Raw genomic sequence first — 12,280 nt, forward strand, 5'->3', positions numbered from 1 at the left:
ATTTAAGCTCAATTAGGGATGATAATGCGCATTTAATCAGACATAACAACTCACTTAATATACATATCAAACGAGACGGGAGGGGTTAGGTGATTCAAGTCATCAAACCGTAGAGCTAATGGAGGGTGAGCCGGATCAACCCACCCCATCATCTTTTTGTTTTTTTTTTAAATTGATTTTGGACAAATTTTAACAGGGCAACGTGCATTATTAATTTTTTAAATCTTCTAGTGAGTTAAAGTCAAACTATCAAGTCAATCAGCTCTCACGTAAAGTAGGTTTGATATATAAACCCACTATTGTCAATAGGTCACCCTCCCAGCCTAAGATGGGTTGAAAAAATTGGTTAGTGCAGATTGACATTCAACCCATTTTACCTCGACTTTAAAAATAAAATCCCATACTATTGATTTTAAATGTCTTTCACCCCTTAATTTTAATTCCATCACAAACATCTAATCATAATTCTTATTAGTGCTTTATTTAAATTTATCTATGATGTAACAAAGTGTTGAATCTGTGTGTAAAATTCTCTTACACATATAGTTATTAAATTCATGGCAAATTTTACATTGTTCTCCACAGTTCAATACATTATTCAGTTAGGATTTAGGAAGTATGTTTGTCTTGGGACCATTATAAGAATGATTCATATTGATCAAAGTATTTTTTCCCTTTTTTTAACTATGCAAAATCAAATTGAATCAAGCCACACTCCTCAGGGGAAGTAACTTTGGGGAATGAAAACAAGATTTTCTCCATTCTCAACGTACATCCAAAACATACAAATTTTGACATATCAATGACAAATATGAGGTACAATGCAACTCAGAATCGGTACAATCTCAATTTATTAAGCTTAAAGTTATGTGAAGCACGTTACATTTTCTCTTGCAGCACTTCAACAAGAATTTCAACGTACTAAAAATCTAGATATGATACTCTTTCAGAGAAACTTGGTGAAACTTCAAGGAAATTTCTCATTGATGGATGGGAAAATAAAACCAAAAAGAGAGGGAGAAAACTATTTCAGTATTTCTCAATTATTTGCCTTGAACATGGAGAGTGGAATCTCTCCAATCTTTCCCCCATGTGAAGTTGCTCTTGTCATGTAGTTATTGATCCCATGTTTCAGATTTTCTTTGCTAAGATGGGCTTATTGCATATAGCATCTGTACTCTCTACACTTATGCTAAAACTCTACACTCAACTGGAAAGTTTCTGAAGTTGGCACCTAGTCTACATGCCAAAGAATGGTTTGGTGACTCTTCAATCATCGCAAAGATATGTAGGACCAGAGTGCCAGCCTAAAAAGTTGCAGTTGGTCAAATTGTAGCAACTGCAAACTATGACTCTGACTATCTCACTTGTGAATTTCTAAACTTGCCTAGAGGAAATCTAGCTAGTTCTTATATATGCACAAATCGGTGAAAGTGTGAAACATGGAAAATCAGACAGCCCTCACCCTCATGCCCATAGCAACCACACATCTCACTTAAGACAGTACCACATTGTTTGGATGTCAAGGGGTTTGTTAGAAAAGCACCAAAAACATCATTTACTTCAATCATTTTGGACAAAGAAAATAGGATAAAACCTTCCTTTGAGAAAAAACACATTTGTAATTGGTAAAAAGTAAGAACCTTGAGAGAAGGGGAGAATTTCAGATTTTTCATTTGAGAGAATTTTATTTTAAATGCATATTTGAAATTTCGTTGAACTCAACGTCAATCCACATTTTAGTCAACGTGTCAAATCTAAATGCAAAAAGAAAAAAACAGATTGAGGAACGGAAATGAGATGGCCATCTCATCCCCAACATTACATCTTCAACATCAACAACAGGTGGGAGTGGAATATTCAAATTCATTAGAGGTCGTTAATGGCTTTTATGCACTATAAAGCCTAAGGTAGGACAATGGACTTTACATTATTGTAGTCATTACGTCCAACATAATTCTAGTAAAATATAAATGAAAATGATGCTGATATTTTTAGCTTTCCCCTGCCTGCAATTTTACATGAAAGCTTGAGAATAACATGAGTTCTGTCAGACTCAGCTGCCGGGAGACATAAGCATTGCAGGACCTAAATTGAAAACGGAAGAATTGAAAGTTGGCTTCAATATGAGGCCAGAAGCTTAGCATCCTTTGGTCCAGCACTGGACAGCAATTATCAAGCTAGCAAAATAATAATTTCAACAAGGTTATAATAGAATTTCAGAAAACAGAAAACCGAAATACAAATCCAATCCTATATAGAAGGATTTCAGGATCTGAGCAGTATAGTAATATTTGTGAAACTGCAAAAGTAAAGGATGTACCCTTCTACTCTCAGTGCTGTTGAGATACAAGGTCTTCCAGTTCATCCATGATAGCTTCATAGCAGAAAATATACTGTTCCTGATAGATTGCAGCAAGTGTCACCAAAAAGTTCAAAAAGGAAAAGGCAAGATCACAATAACAATAATAACAACAACAATAAGGTAAGTGGTTCAAGTTATTGGGGCCGAGAGAAACGACATTGGGAAGGACCAGAACTGTAAAATAGGTGCCTGACTGGGATCGATTCCAAGTGACTGGGAAACTAAAGCCTCCTCAACCAAAAGGCCAGCCTGCTGGCAACAAAGCAGAATGTGACCTTCCTCAATTACCCAGACCTCTCCTCTTGCTTTAGAAATTTCCACTAAATTCCCTTGTCTTTGATTTTTCATATGTATATGATGTGTCTATAGAAGACTTTCATAGGTATATATCTGATGAAAATTCCAAACTGGTCATATAATTTTTGAAACAAGACAGGAGGTCGTGCAATTTACTAAGAAAGAAATTTCCTAGATCCCCAATCTCAAAGATTCAAACCAAACTTACAAAATAATATTCGACTTAGAACTACTATATGCAGTCATGTTATGAGAATCTCATCAGTGTTGGAGATTGGGTTCAAAAGCAATCTTGATAATAGTAGACCAAAGACATTTGTTGGAGGAAAATGCATAATAACTGGGTCATAACTTATCTTGTACCCGATGAATGAATGTAAATGTAGTCAGACAGGACACAAGTTGTTGAATGTTTACTATTGTGTTTAAATTATCTTCCTTATGTGATATCTTCACTTTTTATTCAAGCTTATAACCTGGTCTAGTATCTTCACATTTCTTCTTTGTTTGTAAAGAAGGGGGGGGGGGGGGGGGGGGGTGGGGTAACAAGATGTATCCAATTTGATTTCTTAGAGTACTTTGGGAGAGCCTCCTTAGATCTTCTCCATTGCCTTAACTGGTTAGCTCTACACAAAAACTAGTAAAAGGAACCTCCTTACCTAGAAATAAACAACTCTTCTTATGAAAACAAAAAGAAAGGGATTAATATATCTGGAGGAGAACAGGGTTCCTCTACATCCTGATAGTAATTTGTGGATACATCCTTGCCTAACTCTACCTTTGTTCCTAGCACCAGCCTGCCTTCATTATCAGTGAACCTATCTAGGGTAGCCTAGCACCTCCATTCTTAGGCTTAAAAAATTTCTTGGCTTTTTATTTATTTCAGAAACAGAGACTAGTAGTGGGAGCTCCCTTTCCAAGTAATAAATAATTCTTCTCATGTCAACAGAGAGAAAGGAATTAATAGATTTTCCACAGGTGGAGATTAGAGTTCTTTCAAACATCAAATTTGTAACTACATCCTTGCCTAATCATCTAGCTAGTTCCTTCAGCATCTCCCTTCTTTGCCATCAAACAACATAGGTTACCTTATCACCGCTGTCCTTAGATTTCAAAGCCCCTCGCATTTTTATTTAATTTAGAAATGGAATTAATGTCAGAATTCAGATGCAATTAATTTGTGGCATGCTTAACCAGTTCAAATGTTCCATAATCATAATTAAATATAAATTAGAAAATCCAACTACCTGAGTCTGTACCATTCCGATACGCTGGGACCTGAACATAGCTACTGTGTTTGCAATATCTACAGCAGACATATCCCCAGCTAGTATTCTCTGAATAGCGTTGTGAATGGTGCAGTATGTTCCAGTTCTACCAATACCTGCACTGAGTGAGAGAGTTTATTTCAGACAAATATGCATGTGATCTACTGTTATGATCGCCATAAAATGAATAAACAAAGGAGTGAAATGAACCTGCAGTGCACCACTATTGGGCCAAGGTTTGGTGGTAAATTGTATAATCTTTTCAAAATTTCACGCACAGCAGATGTATCTTTCGGAACTCCATGGTCAGGCCATTCAGGATACTGAATATGCAAAACAGATAATGGTGCACCTTCACCCTGTAACAATATCAACTGAAGGTATGAACTAGAATGCTATACATATTTATAGAGGAGAGAAAATTAAATGGCCGTCCATAATCAAAACAAATTACAAAAACATAAAACTTTTGATAAAAAAGGAAATTATGTTCGATAGAAAATAGGATTCTTTGAAAAAGCAAGATTCCAGATATATAACCTGAGATGAAAATATTTCAGGCTGGTATGCATTGACGCAATTGGCATCATCAGTCTAAAGCAAATTATAATTTGGAAATTAGTTTTCATTAACTAATATCGAGTATGGTTTTAACAATAAATGAATAGTATCATTCAAGCTGTCTGTGTCTAGCCAGCCCAACACCAGAGCGCCATCTTATGGCCCTAACATAAAAGTTATTTTTTAAAAACGAGACACCCCTCTTCCAACCTAACTTGGTATACATCACATTTTAAAAAACAGAGGAAATCTTATGCAGATGGATTTTTGTTCTCTAGAAAAAAAAATTATTTGAAAGAAATGGGGGAATAAACAGCCAAGGGGAGGATTCATACAATCTTCCAAATTAGAGGAAACCAGAAGACAGAAAGAAACAAGAAAGGTTATGTGGATATATTTTCAAAGTTTACTTATCATAATTATGGTATTTGTACCTCCTCAAAGCTTACGATACATCACTTAACTATGGAAGAGTAACATAAGCCACAAATATTTACACAACCGGCAAACTTTGCAAAGCTGTGTGTTCTGTTTTCCATATATAACATAACCAGCACAACTATTATAAGCTGAAAAATCATCCCACCTCGCTACGGTTCACCTCTAAATGGCGCAGCACCAACGAAGCTTCAGTGGTTTTCGCCCATTTACAGTTAACAGAGATATTTCCAAATTCTCTAGGTCCATCCTCAGATTGAAAGTAATCTCCACACTTTACCATCTACAAAAAAAGAGGTGAAAAACATCAATAATAAAACACGAAGAGGGTAAAACCAATCAAGTAGAGCGAGTCAGCAAGTGCCAAGCAGGCAAGCACCTTGTAATTGTCGACCAACCTAGTAAGCATCACAATTGCAGGGCAGTGATATTGGATAACCATTTCCCAGAAATCCTCATAAGTGTGCGGCAGCGGGCCTTGTGTGGCTATAAACTGGGATGCTACAACTCCAGGGGAAGATGTCTACAATACAAAGGGCAAGTCACTCAAAACTAAGAATTTAGGCCCTGTTTGGAAACACAGCTTAATTAAGCGCTTATGGTCATAAGTCATAACTCATAAGTCATAAGCAATATATAAGCATAAGCTCTTTTTCATAAGCTATCCTTATGAAAATAAGCTCAAAACAGCTTATGGTCCTACCATAAGCTGTTTGCGTAAGCTCTCCCAAACACTGGCATAAGAGCTTATGCTATCAAATAAGCTCTTCCAAACGGGGCTAATCTCACAAGTCACAACAAAGCAATTTCAAAATAGAATATTCACAAAACGATAATTCTACCGAGACAAAGCTTGCATTGATATACCCCAATGCTGCAGGCCTATAATCAGTGCTTGATTTCAGAACAACCCTGTTCTTATCAACTGAATCAAACAAGTAGAAATCAATTTCCTAGAAAAATTAAAACACAATACAATTATAGAATTAAGTGGTGAATTTATTACATGGGATCACATCAGTGTATCGATTCTTGCTGGAATTGACAGGATCAAGAGCAACGTTGCAACTCCTCTTCATCTGACTCGGTGTAAACCTGTTCGTCTGGAATCACAACACAACAACACGAAACCGAGGGTTTCAATTTCAAAATGATTGAATTGAATTGAAAGTGCGAGCGAGCGATCGAGGGAAGGTAGGTACCTGCAAGTAAGCGAACTCTTGGGAGATGGTGTGAGGATTGAGGAGCTTCTGCTTGAACAAGGAGAGCGCTTGGGTGCAGTGCTTGAGCTGGTCGGGAGTGAGAGAGATTGGGGTGGGGGAATCGGGGGAGAAATTCAAAATCTCGTGAGAAAATACGGAGGGGGAGGGAGATGAGGAGTTGCCGGCGGCCATGGTGGATCTCCGGCGGGGACGACAGCAGGTGGAGACGAGATTCCCCAGCGGAGAAGAGTGAGTGAGTGAGTGAATGAGTGCCTTTTGCTTTCCCTATGCTGATGACGGCTTTATTGTGATGTTGCACTGAAGTGAATGCTAATGTTGGTCACATAGTTACCTGGTTCGCCATACGCAATGGGTAAAGAATTCGGTACATGGAGGCTATACATAGTTGGTTTTGTTATGAATGAGATGTAAGTAAGTAAATAAAGAAAGGAATAAGAGATAGAGATCTTTGGGATACATGCCGGTCGGGCTCATGACCTCCTAATTTGAGACAAATTGTATGCTATTGTTTAAGGTTTGAAGAGACCTTTCGGATGACTCTCTTATTTATCTGTTGTTACTCGTGATTGTTATGACTTATAATTTCTTCTTTTGATTCTGTTGATTTACCTTTTGTTCGTAGAACAGGTAATTCTATGACAAACTGTTTGGCTAAATTATCTTGTTCGATTGATGACTTTGTTTAGATTGATGAAGTTCCACGAGAGCTTGTTTCCTTAATTTAGGTTGATATGCTACCATCAACATATGCCCATTATTCATGTTTAACGCAATTTAAACTAGTTTAAAAGAATTATGGTTTGATTGATCATAAATTTAACTATTTTCCTATGTATAAAAAAAATCATAAATTTAACTAGTTAAATCGATAATAAGTTATTTTTTCCTTAATCTGATTAGAATATTATATGGTTTGACCATAATTAATTAACTAATTAAATTTTAACCGGACTTATTAATGTATTTTTTAAGATACAAATACTTTTTTACCAATTTGATTTAATGCATGTTTGAATACATGATAAAAAATTACGTTCAAGTAAAAAATACAATGCATAACCACAGAAAGTTAAGGGTAGGTGAATTGAGTTGAAATTTGTAACTTAATGTGATATATTTTTTACACATATTAATAAATATTAAACTAAAATAACATTGTGATGTGAATGTGTATTAACTTAAAATAAATAAATAAAAAAGGATTGAAGTCACGTTCATTCAGGGTCCCTTGTAGAAGAAGCCAGCTGAAGCCAACAAAGATGATGATGGGGAAGAAGTTGGACCTAATGAGGTTGGAATAGTGGATATAGCAGAGACACTCCCATTGATTCCATTAGAAAATCCTGCTATAATGGATTTTGGAACTGGTGGCCTATCAATATCTATCACACCTTCTAGCATTTGCACAACTTTGCCCATTGTAGGCCTCTCAGATGGCTCCTCCTGTATGCACCAAAAACTTGCCAGAAGCACTCTTTTGGCTTCTTCCAAGTTCACTCCTTGGCTTACCAATCTTCTATCAATTACTCCCATGATGTTACCTTTCTCAAACTCTTCATAAGCCCAGATGGTACACCTTTTTCCACTTGTTTCTTCTGAGATTTCAAAGTTCCTTCTACCACTCACTATCTCCAACAAAACCATGCCATAACTGTAAACATCAAATTTGAAAGTTACTGGAAGATTTGCAAGCCATTCAGGAGCTAAATACCCTCTGGCTCCTCTCACACTTTTCGTCAAGTTTCGGTGTCTGTGATCCATTGGACTTAAGAGCTTTGCGAGGCCGAAATCTGAGACTTTTGCATTGTAATTCTCATCTAAAAGAATGTTTGCAGGTTTCACATCACAATGGACAATGCAGTTTCTACACTCCTCATGAAGATATGTCAAGCCCCTAGCAGCACCCAATGCAATGTTGAATCGATACGCCCAACTCAACACTTGTTCATCAACAAAAAGAAAGTTATCAAGAGATCCATTTTTCATGAACTCATATACTAAAAGCCTGTGATGCCCTTCAGAGCAAAAACCAATCAGCCTCACTAGATTCATATGATGGGTGCTAATTATGGTAGAAACTTCCATCCTGAAATCTTTCTCACTCTGCTCAATAGTGCCCTCCTCAAGTTGCTTAACTGCAACAACAGTTTGATTTGCAAGAACTCCTCTATAAACAGAACCTGCTCCCCCATCACCAAGTTTCTCCTTGAACCCCTTTGTTGACTTGTGGAGCTCCTTGTAAGAGAAATGGACTGGTGCACCAGAAGCATATTCAAGAAGAAGATACTGAGCAGCAAACCCTCCAAATCCTGAGCTATTTCTACAACACCACAACCATAAACCAACCTCAAATGCAAGGAAACCAAAAAAGGTACTCAAAATTACTATAGCTAATATCCAAGAATGTATCTTCTGATGCTTCCATCCTCTAGCATTCTCCAAGGAATTAGGTGGTGAGTTTGGAACCAATGGTCCACAAACCTTGATATACGAAGTGCTAGGTTGAGCAAGATTCTGATAACCACTAAGAAAATTACCTGTCTTTATGTAACAAAGTCCAGTTCCATCTGACAAGGAAGTAGAAGCAAAACAAGAACTGGATGAAAGACAATTTCCGCAGCAAGCTGATATACCAATGAAAAATATCTCAGGATTGATCAAAAACTGAGGAGGATATGTCAAGAATCTTGCATTGTCCACTTGCAACATAGCCACCTTCCCTGCACAATCCTCAAGCCTCACCTTCCTCTTACACCCTTTTCTACTATCATTAGGATCAACCATCACAAAATTCTGAGATGGACATCCACAAATGGGGTTGGAATCATTGTAACTACAAATAGCATTATTTCCACAGTAACCAAAAACCTCACATTGATCTGCAACAGCAACCCAGTTTACTGTCACAATCCCACTACCCCTCTTAGAGCTATAAATCCTCAAATTCCCATCACCATCCAGCTTCAAAACTCTAAACACATCACTCCCTTCATTGTAGTCATTGCTGTAAGCAACCAGCACTGGGGCAATCAAATTTGGATCAGAAAGCTGCAATATTCCCACTGACTGCAACCCCAAAACAGGTGAACTAAAATTCACTCTACTCATGGAAGAATTCAACTCCAAACCTTGTTCCCAGTAAGGCACACTATCATCCCATTTGAGGGTGAGGTTCCCATATCTAAGAACAGAAAAGGAGTACAACCCAGAACGCAAAACCATGCCAATGGTGAAATTTTGAGACGGCACAATTGTATCAATGGGGTTGTCAAAGCTTGACCACACAGAGCCAGTGTCATTGGAGAGAACCAAGTTCCCATTGTCATGAAGCATAGCAGAGGAGACACCCATGTTTGAAGTTCTAGAGTCCCACACAATGGACCCCGACCCATTAACGAGGCGGAGGTTTCCGGCGGAAAGGAACCGGAGGGATCCACCGGAGTCCACGGTGGCGCCGTGTCCGACGGACCAGATGGCGAGTGAGCCGCCGGAGTAGATAATTGCGGCTATGAAGGAAGCAGGGGAAGAAGATTGTGGTGGATGCAGGGGAATGAAGCGGAGGGAGAATGTTTTGTTGGGGGAGGACCATGATTGGGTTGTGTTGGAAGCATAGAGGGTTGCTGTGCCTGGTGAGATGGTGGTGGTTCCTGTAATGGTGGTGATTACAGAGGAAAAGATGAAAAAATACAAAAACAGAGGAGGTTCTTGTGTTTCTTGGTACATGTCTTCTTTGAAGTGGGAGTGTGGTTCACGGTTTGATCAATGAGACATTCTACACGGTTTTGTGAATATTCCAGTTTTCCAATATGTAACTTTTGACATGTTTGGATTATCCAGTACGATATTTTTGGTATTGTGTTGTTCCTATGACTCCATGAATCCTTGTGAATTGTCATTTTCAGGAAACTGGTGGTGTAGGTGATAGCCAACCATTAACTTGAAATTATTGAGATTTGTAAAGGTAGCTCTGTGAAATTAATGTCTCCATGGAGGGACCAGCCATTTCCCGTGAGGATTGCTGTATGGTGAGCTGAGGGACCTTCTACAAAGATGGCGAAAGTGTTTTTTTTGTAGTTCTTGATAGTGGCATATGTCAATCAAGTTAATTTCTTCATCAGTTTTGATTAACTAACTAAGGTGACATGACTGTTAGATACTATCTAAGTACTAGTAAATTTAATGAATTTTACTGCACATCATGATTGGTTTTTTAAACAATGATTTTGAATTTTGAAATCTCAAAATACACATTTGTGCTTGGAGTGTGATGCTAGGCTTAGTGAAAAATGAATGAAGTTGTGTTCACCCACAAAACACACATTCACCTTGAGATTTTAGAAGGAAAAAGAGAGAAATGTGAGATATAATGAGTGATATGATAGAAATAGAAGTGACGTATAGAAAGAAAAAGAAGATGATGGTAGAGAAAATGAGGTGTGAATGAATCAAAATCTAGTGAAAAATAGCAGCTCTATCGGCCAAGTAGATTATAAACTCAACAAACTCTGTAAAACACCCTAAAGCAACAGACTGAAAACAACAGCAACATTTCATGAAGCAACACATAATATAACTGAACTTTTACTACATACATGTGCTTAAGAAATAAACAAGAACAATAAAAAGTCGAATCTGCCTTAAACAAGAAATAAGATCACAACATTCAAAGCTAATAAGCTATTATCTGATAGTTACTGATCTTCCAAATTAAAGCAACATGTGTATATATAGCTGGTTTGGCGTGCAAATGGCAAACTGGTTTTTTGTTTTATCATCACTCTGCATCGACCTTGAGAGCATTGCGGCAACTATCAGGAGGATAATCGAACTCTCTCAGTTGAAAAGAATGGCAGTCACGAGCAATGCCAGCGAGCTTGTCAGCAACACGGTTTGCATCACCATAGACCCAATTCAATGTATCTTCCCAGTCACCACAAGATAGAAGATCCCTTATCTTCCCAGTCCTTCCAGCCCTTTTTTCTTCTTATCTCTTTCACTCATTTTCTCTCAAACACCATGCACCGATCAGTATATATAGTGAACTTTTTAACTCTCCCTCGTCCGGTCTGTCTCTTTCTCCTAGGTTGTAGAATACAAGAACTTCTCGATAGTGCTATGCTCATTACACTGAATAAATAGCAGTAATTCTGATCTCGTGAAGATACACTTCTGGTCACTTGGAAGGTGCGATTAATTTAGTCATTCAGATAAACAATGTGATCAAATTAGTAGGAGTAGTAGTTTTTTAAAATTAAAAAGATTAAAATGATTAATGTAAGTTATTTTATATTGGACTTAGAAAACCAAAATAACAACTCAAAGGAAATTGAAATTCTGTGTTAGTGTGTTTTTTTATAAGTCAAAGAATATATTAAAGAAAGTATCAGGAGTATTCCAATCCTTAATACAAAGATGGGAGAAAGATCGAGGAGAAGAAAAAGAAGAGCAAAGATGTTAGGTTGAGCTTTACCATTCAACAAGAGTTTACCTAATTTGTGATATACAGTAGTAGTAATTTCAATAATTCTCCTTCTGACCTTACAGGGTTAATACTACTAAAATTTCAAACTTAATTGGAAAAAGATAAGATCCTTGTTAAGGGAGAGAGAGGGTTCGAGAGTTCACTTAGTAATTCGGAGGTCGGAACATAAGGATCATTAAGGACAAACTTTCAAACATGTTCATGAATGAAGTAGATGCATTACTCTTTCATTTTTAGAGATTTCAAAATCCCAAATGAGATTGAATCTACTAGTAGGTAAGAAACATATTGCAAGGAAGACTAATTAAAGAGTGTGAATGAAACTGAACACTTCTTCATACATGTGTTTCAGAGATAAACAAGAACAATAAAAAATAGAACCATCCTTAAACAAAACATACTGAAAAATCAAACTATCAGTACTAATTGAAGCAGGTGAGTAAAATATGAGCGTTTAAAAACCCCAACTCTAATTTTATGGACTTGAATCAGCCAAGTAATAAGTAAGCACAACAAATTTTGTGTGTTAAATCACCCACAAATAACAGATTGAACAGAACAGCAACATTTCATTAAGCAACACATATAAAACTGACCACTTTTTCATACATGTGATTCAGAGATGAACAAGAACAATAAAATGTAG

At 37.2% G+C, this 12,280-nt stretch overlaps 2 protein-coding genes across 3 annotated transcripts; both read right to left on the minus strand.

Annotated features, from left to right (window-relative positions):
- Positions 1-1,782: 1,782 nt before the first annotated feature.
- LOC130719450 (protein-tyrosine-phosphatase PTP1) lies at positions 1,783-6,521 on the minus strand. 2 transcript variants are annotated; one of them, XM_057570078.1, is made up of 9 exons: positions 6,132-6,516; positions 5,936-6,032; positions 5,772-5,854; positions 5,309-5,452; positions 5,078-5,212; positions 4,141-4,289; positions 3,910-4,051; positions 2,324-2,402; positions 1,783-2,180 (listed from the first exon to the last, which is right to left on the minus strand). In XM_057570078.1, the coding sequence occupies exons 1-8, from the start codon at positions 6,321-6,323 to the stop codon at positions 2,334-2,336; spliced, it is 1,011 nt and encodes a 336-aa protein (XP_057426061.1). In that variant the 5' UTR covers positions 6,324-6,516; the 3' UTR covers positions 1,783-2,180; positions 2,324-2,333. The 2 variants fall into 2 exon arrangements, with proteins under 2 accessions (XP_057426061.1, XP_057426062.1); XM_057570079.1 differs by lacking the exons at positions 1,783-2,180; positions 2,324-2,402 and having other exon boundaries at positions 3,910-4,046; positions 6,132-6,521.
- A 705-nt stretch (positions 6,522-7,226) lies between these two features.
- Positions 7,227-10,146, minus strand: LOC130721211 (G-type lectin S-receptor-like serine/threonine-protein kinase At1g34300). Its single transcript, XM_057571969.1, has one exon. The coding sequence runs from the start codon at positions 9,873-9,875 to the stop codon at positions 7,371-7,373; it is 2,505 nt and encodes an 834-aa protein (XP_057427952.1). The 5' UTR covers positions 9,876-10,146; the 3' UTR covers positions 7,227-7,370.
- Between the last annotated feature and the right edge of the window lie 2,134 nt (positions 10,147-12,280).

The sequence above is a fragment of the Lotus japonicus genome, chromosome 5, assembly GCF_012489685.1.
Source record: "Lotus japonicus ecotype B-129 chromosome 5, LjGifu_v1.2".
In the NCBI taxonomy this organism is placed as follows: Eukaryota; Viridiplantae; Streptophyta; class Magnoliopsida; order Fabales; family Fabaceae; genus Lotus; species Lotus japonicus.

Excerpts from the sequence above, each read along its gene's own strand:
- LOC130721211 (XM_057571969.1), bottom strand. The coding sequence starts at position 9,875 with ATGTACCAAGAAACACAAGAACCTCCTCTGTTTTTGTATTTTTTCATC.
- LOC130719450 (XM_057570078.1), bottom strand. The coding sequence starts at position 6,323 with ATGGCCGCCGGCAACTCCTCATCTCCCTCCCCCTCCGTATTTTCTCAC. Across the intron at positions 6,033-6,131 it reads AAGAGTTCGCTTACTTGCAG|ACGAACAGGTTTACACCGAG; the intron begins GTACCTACCTTC and ends TTGTGATTCCAG. Across the intron at positions 4,052-4,140 it reads CCAATAGTGGTGCACTGCAG|TGCAGGTATTGGTAGAACTG; the intron begins GTTCATTTCACT and ends TCTCTCACTCAG.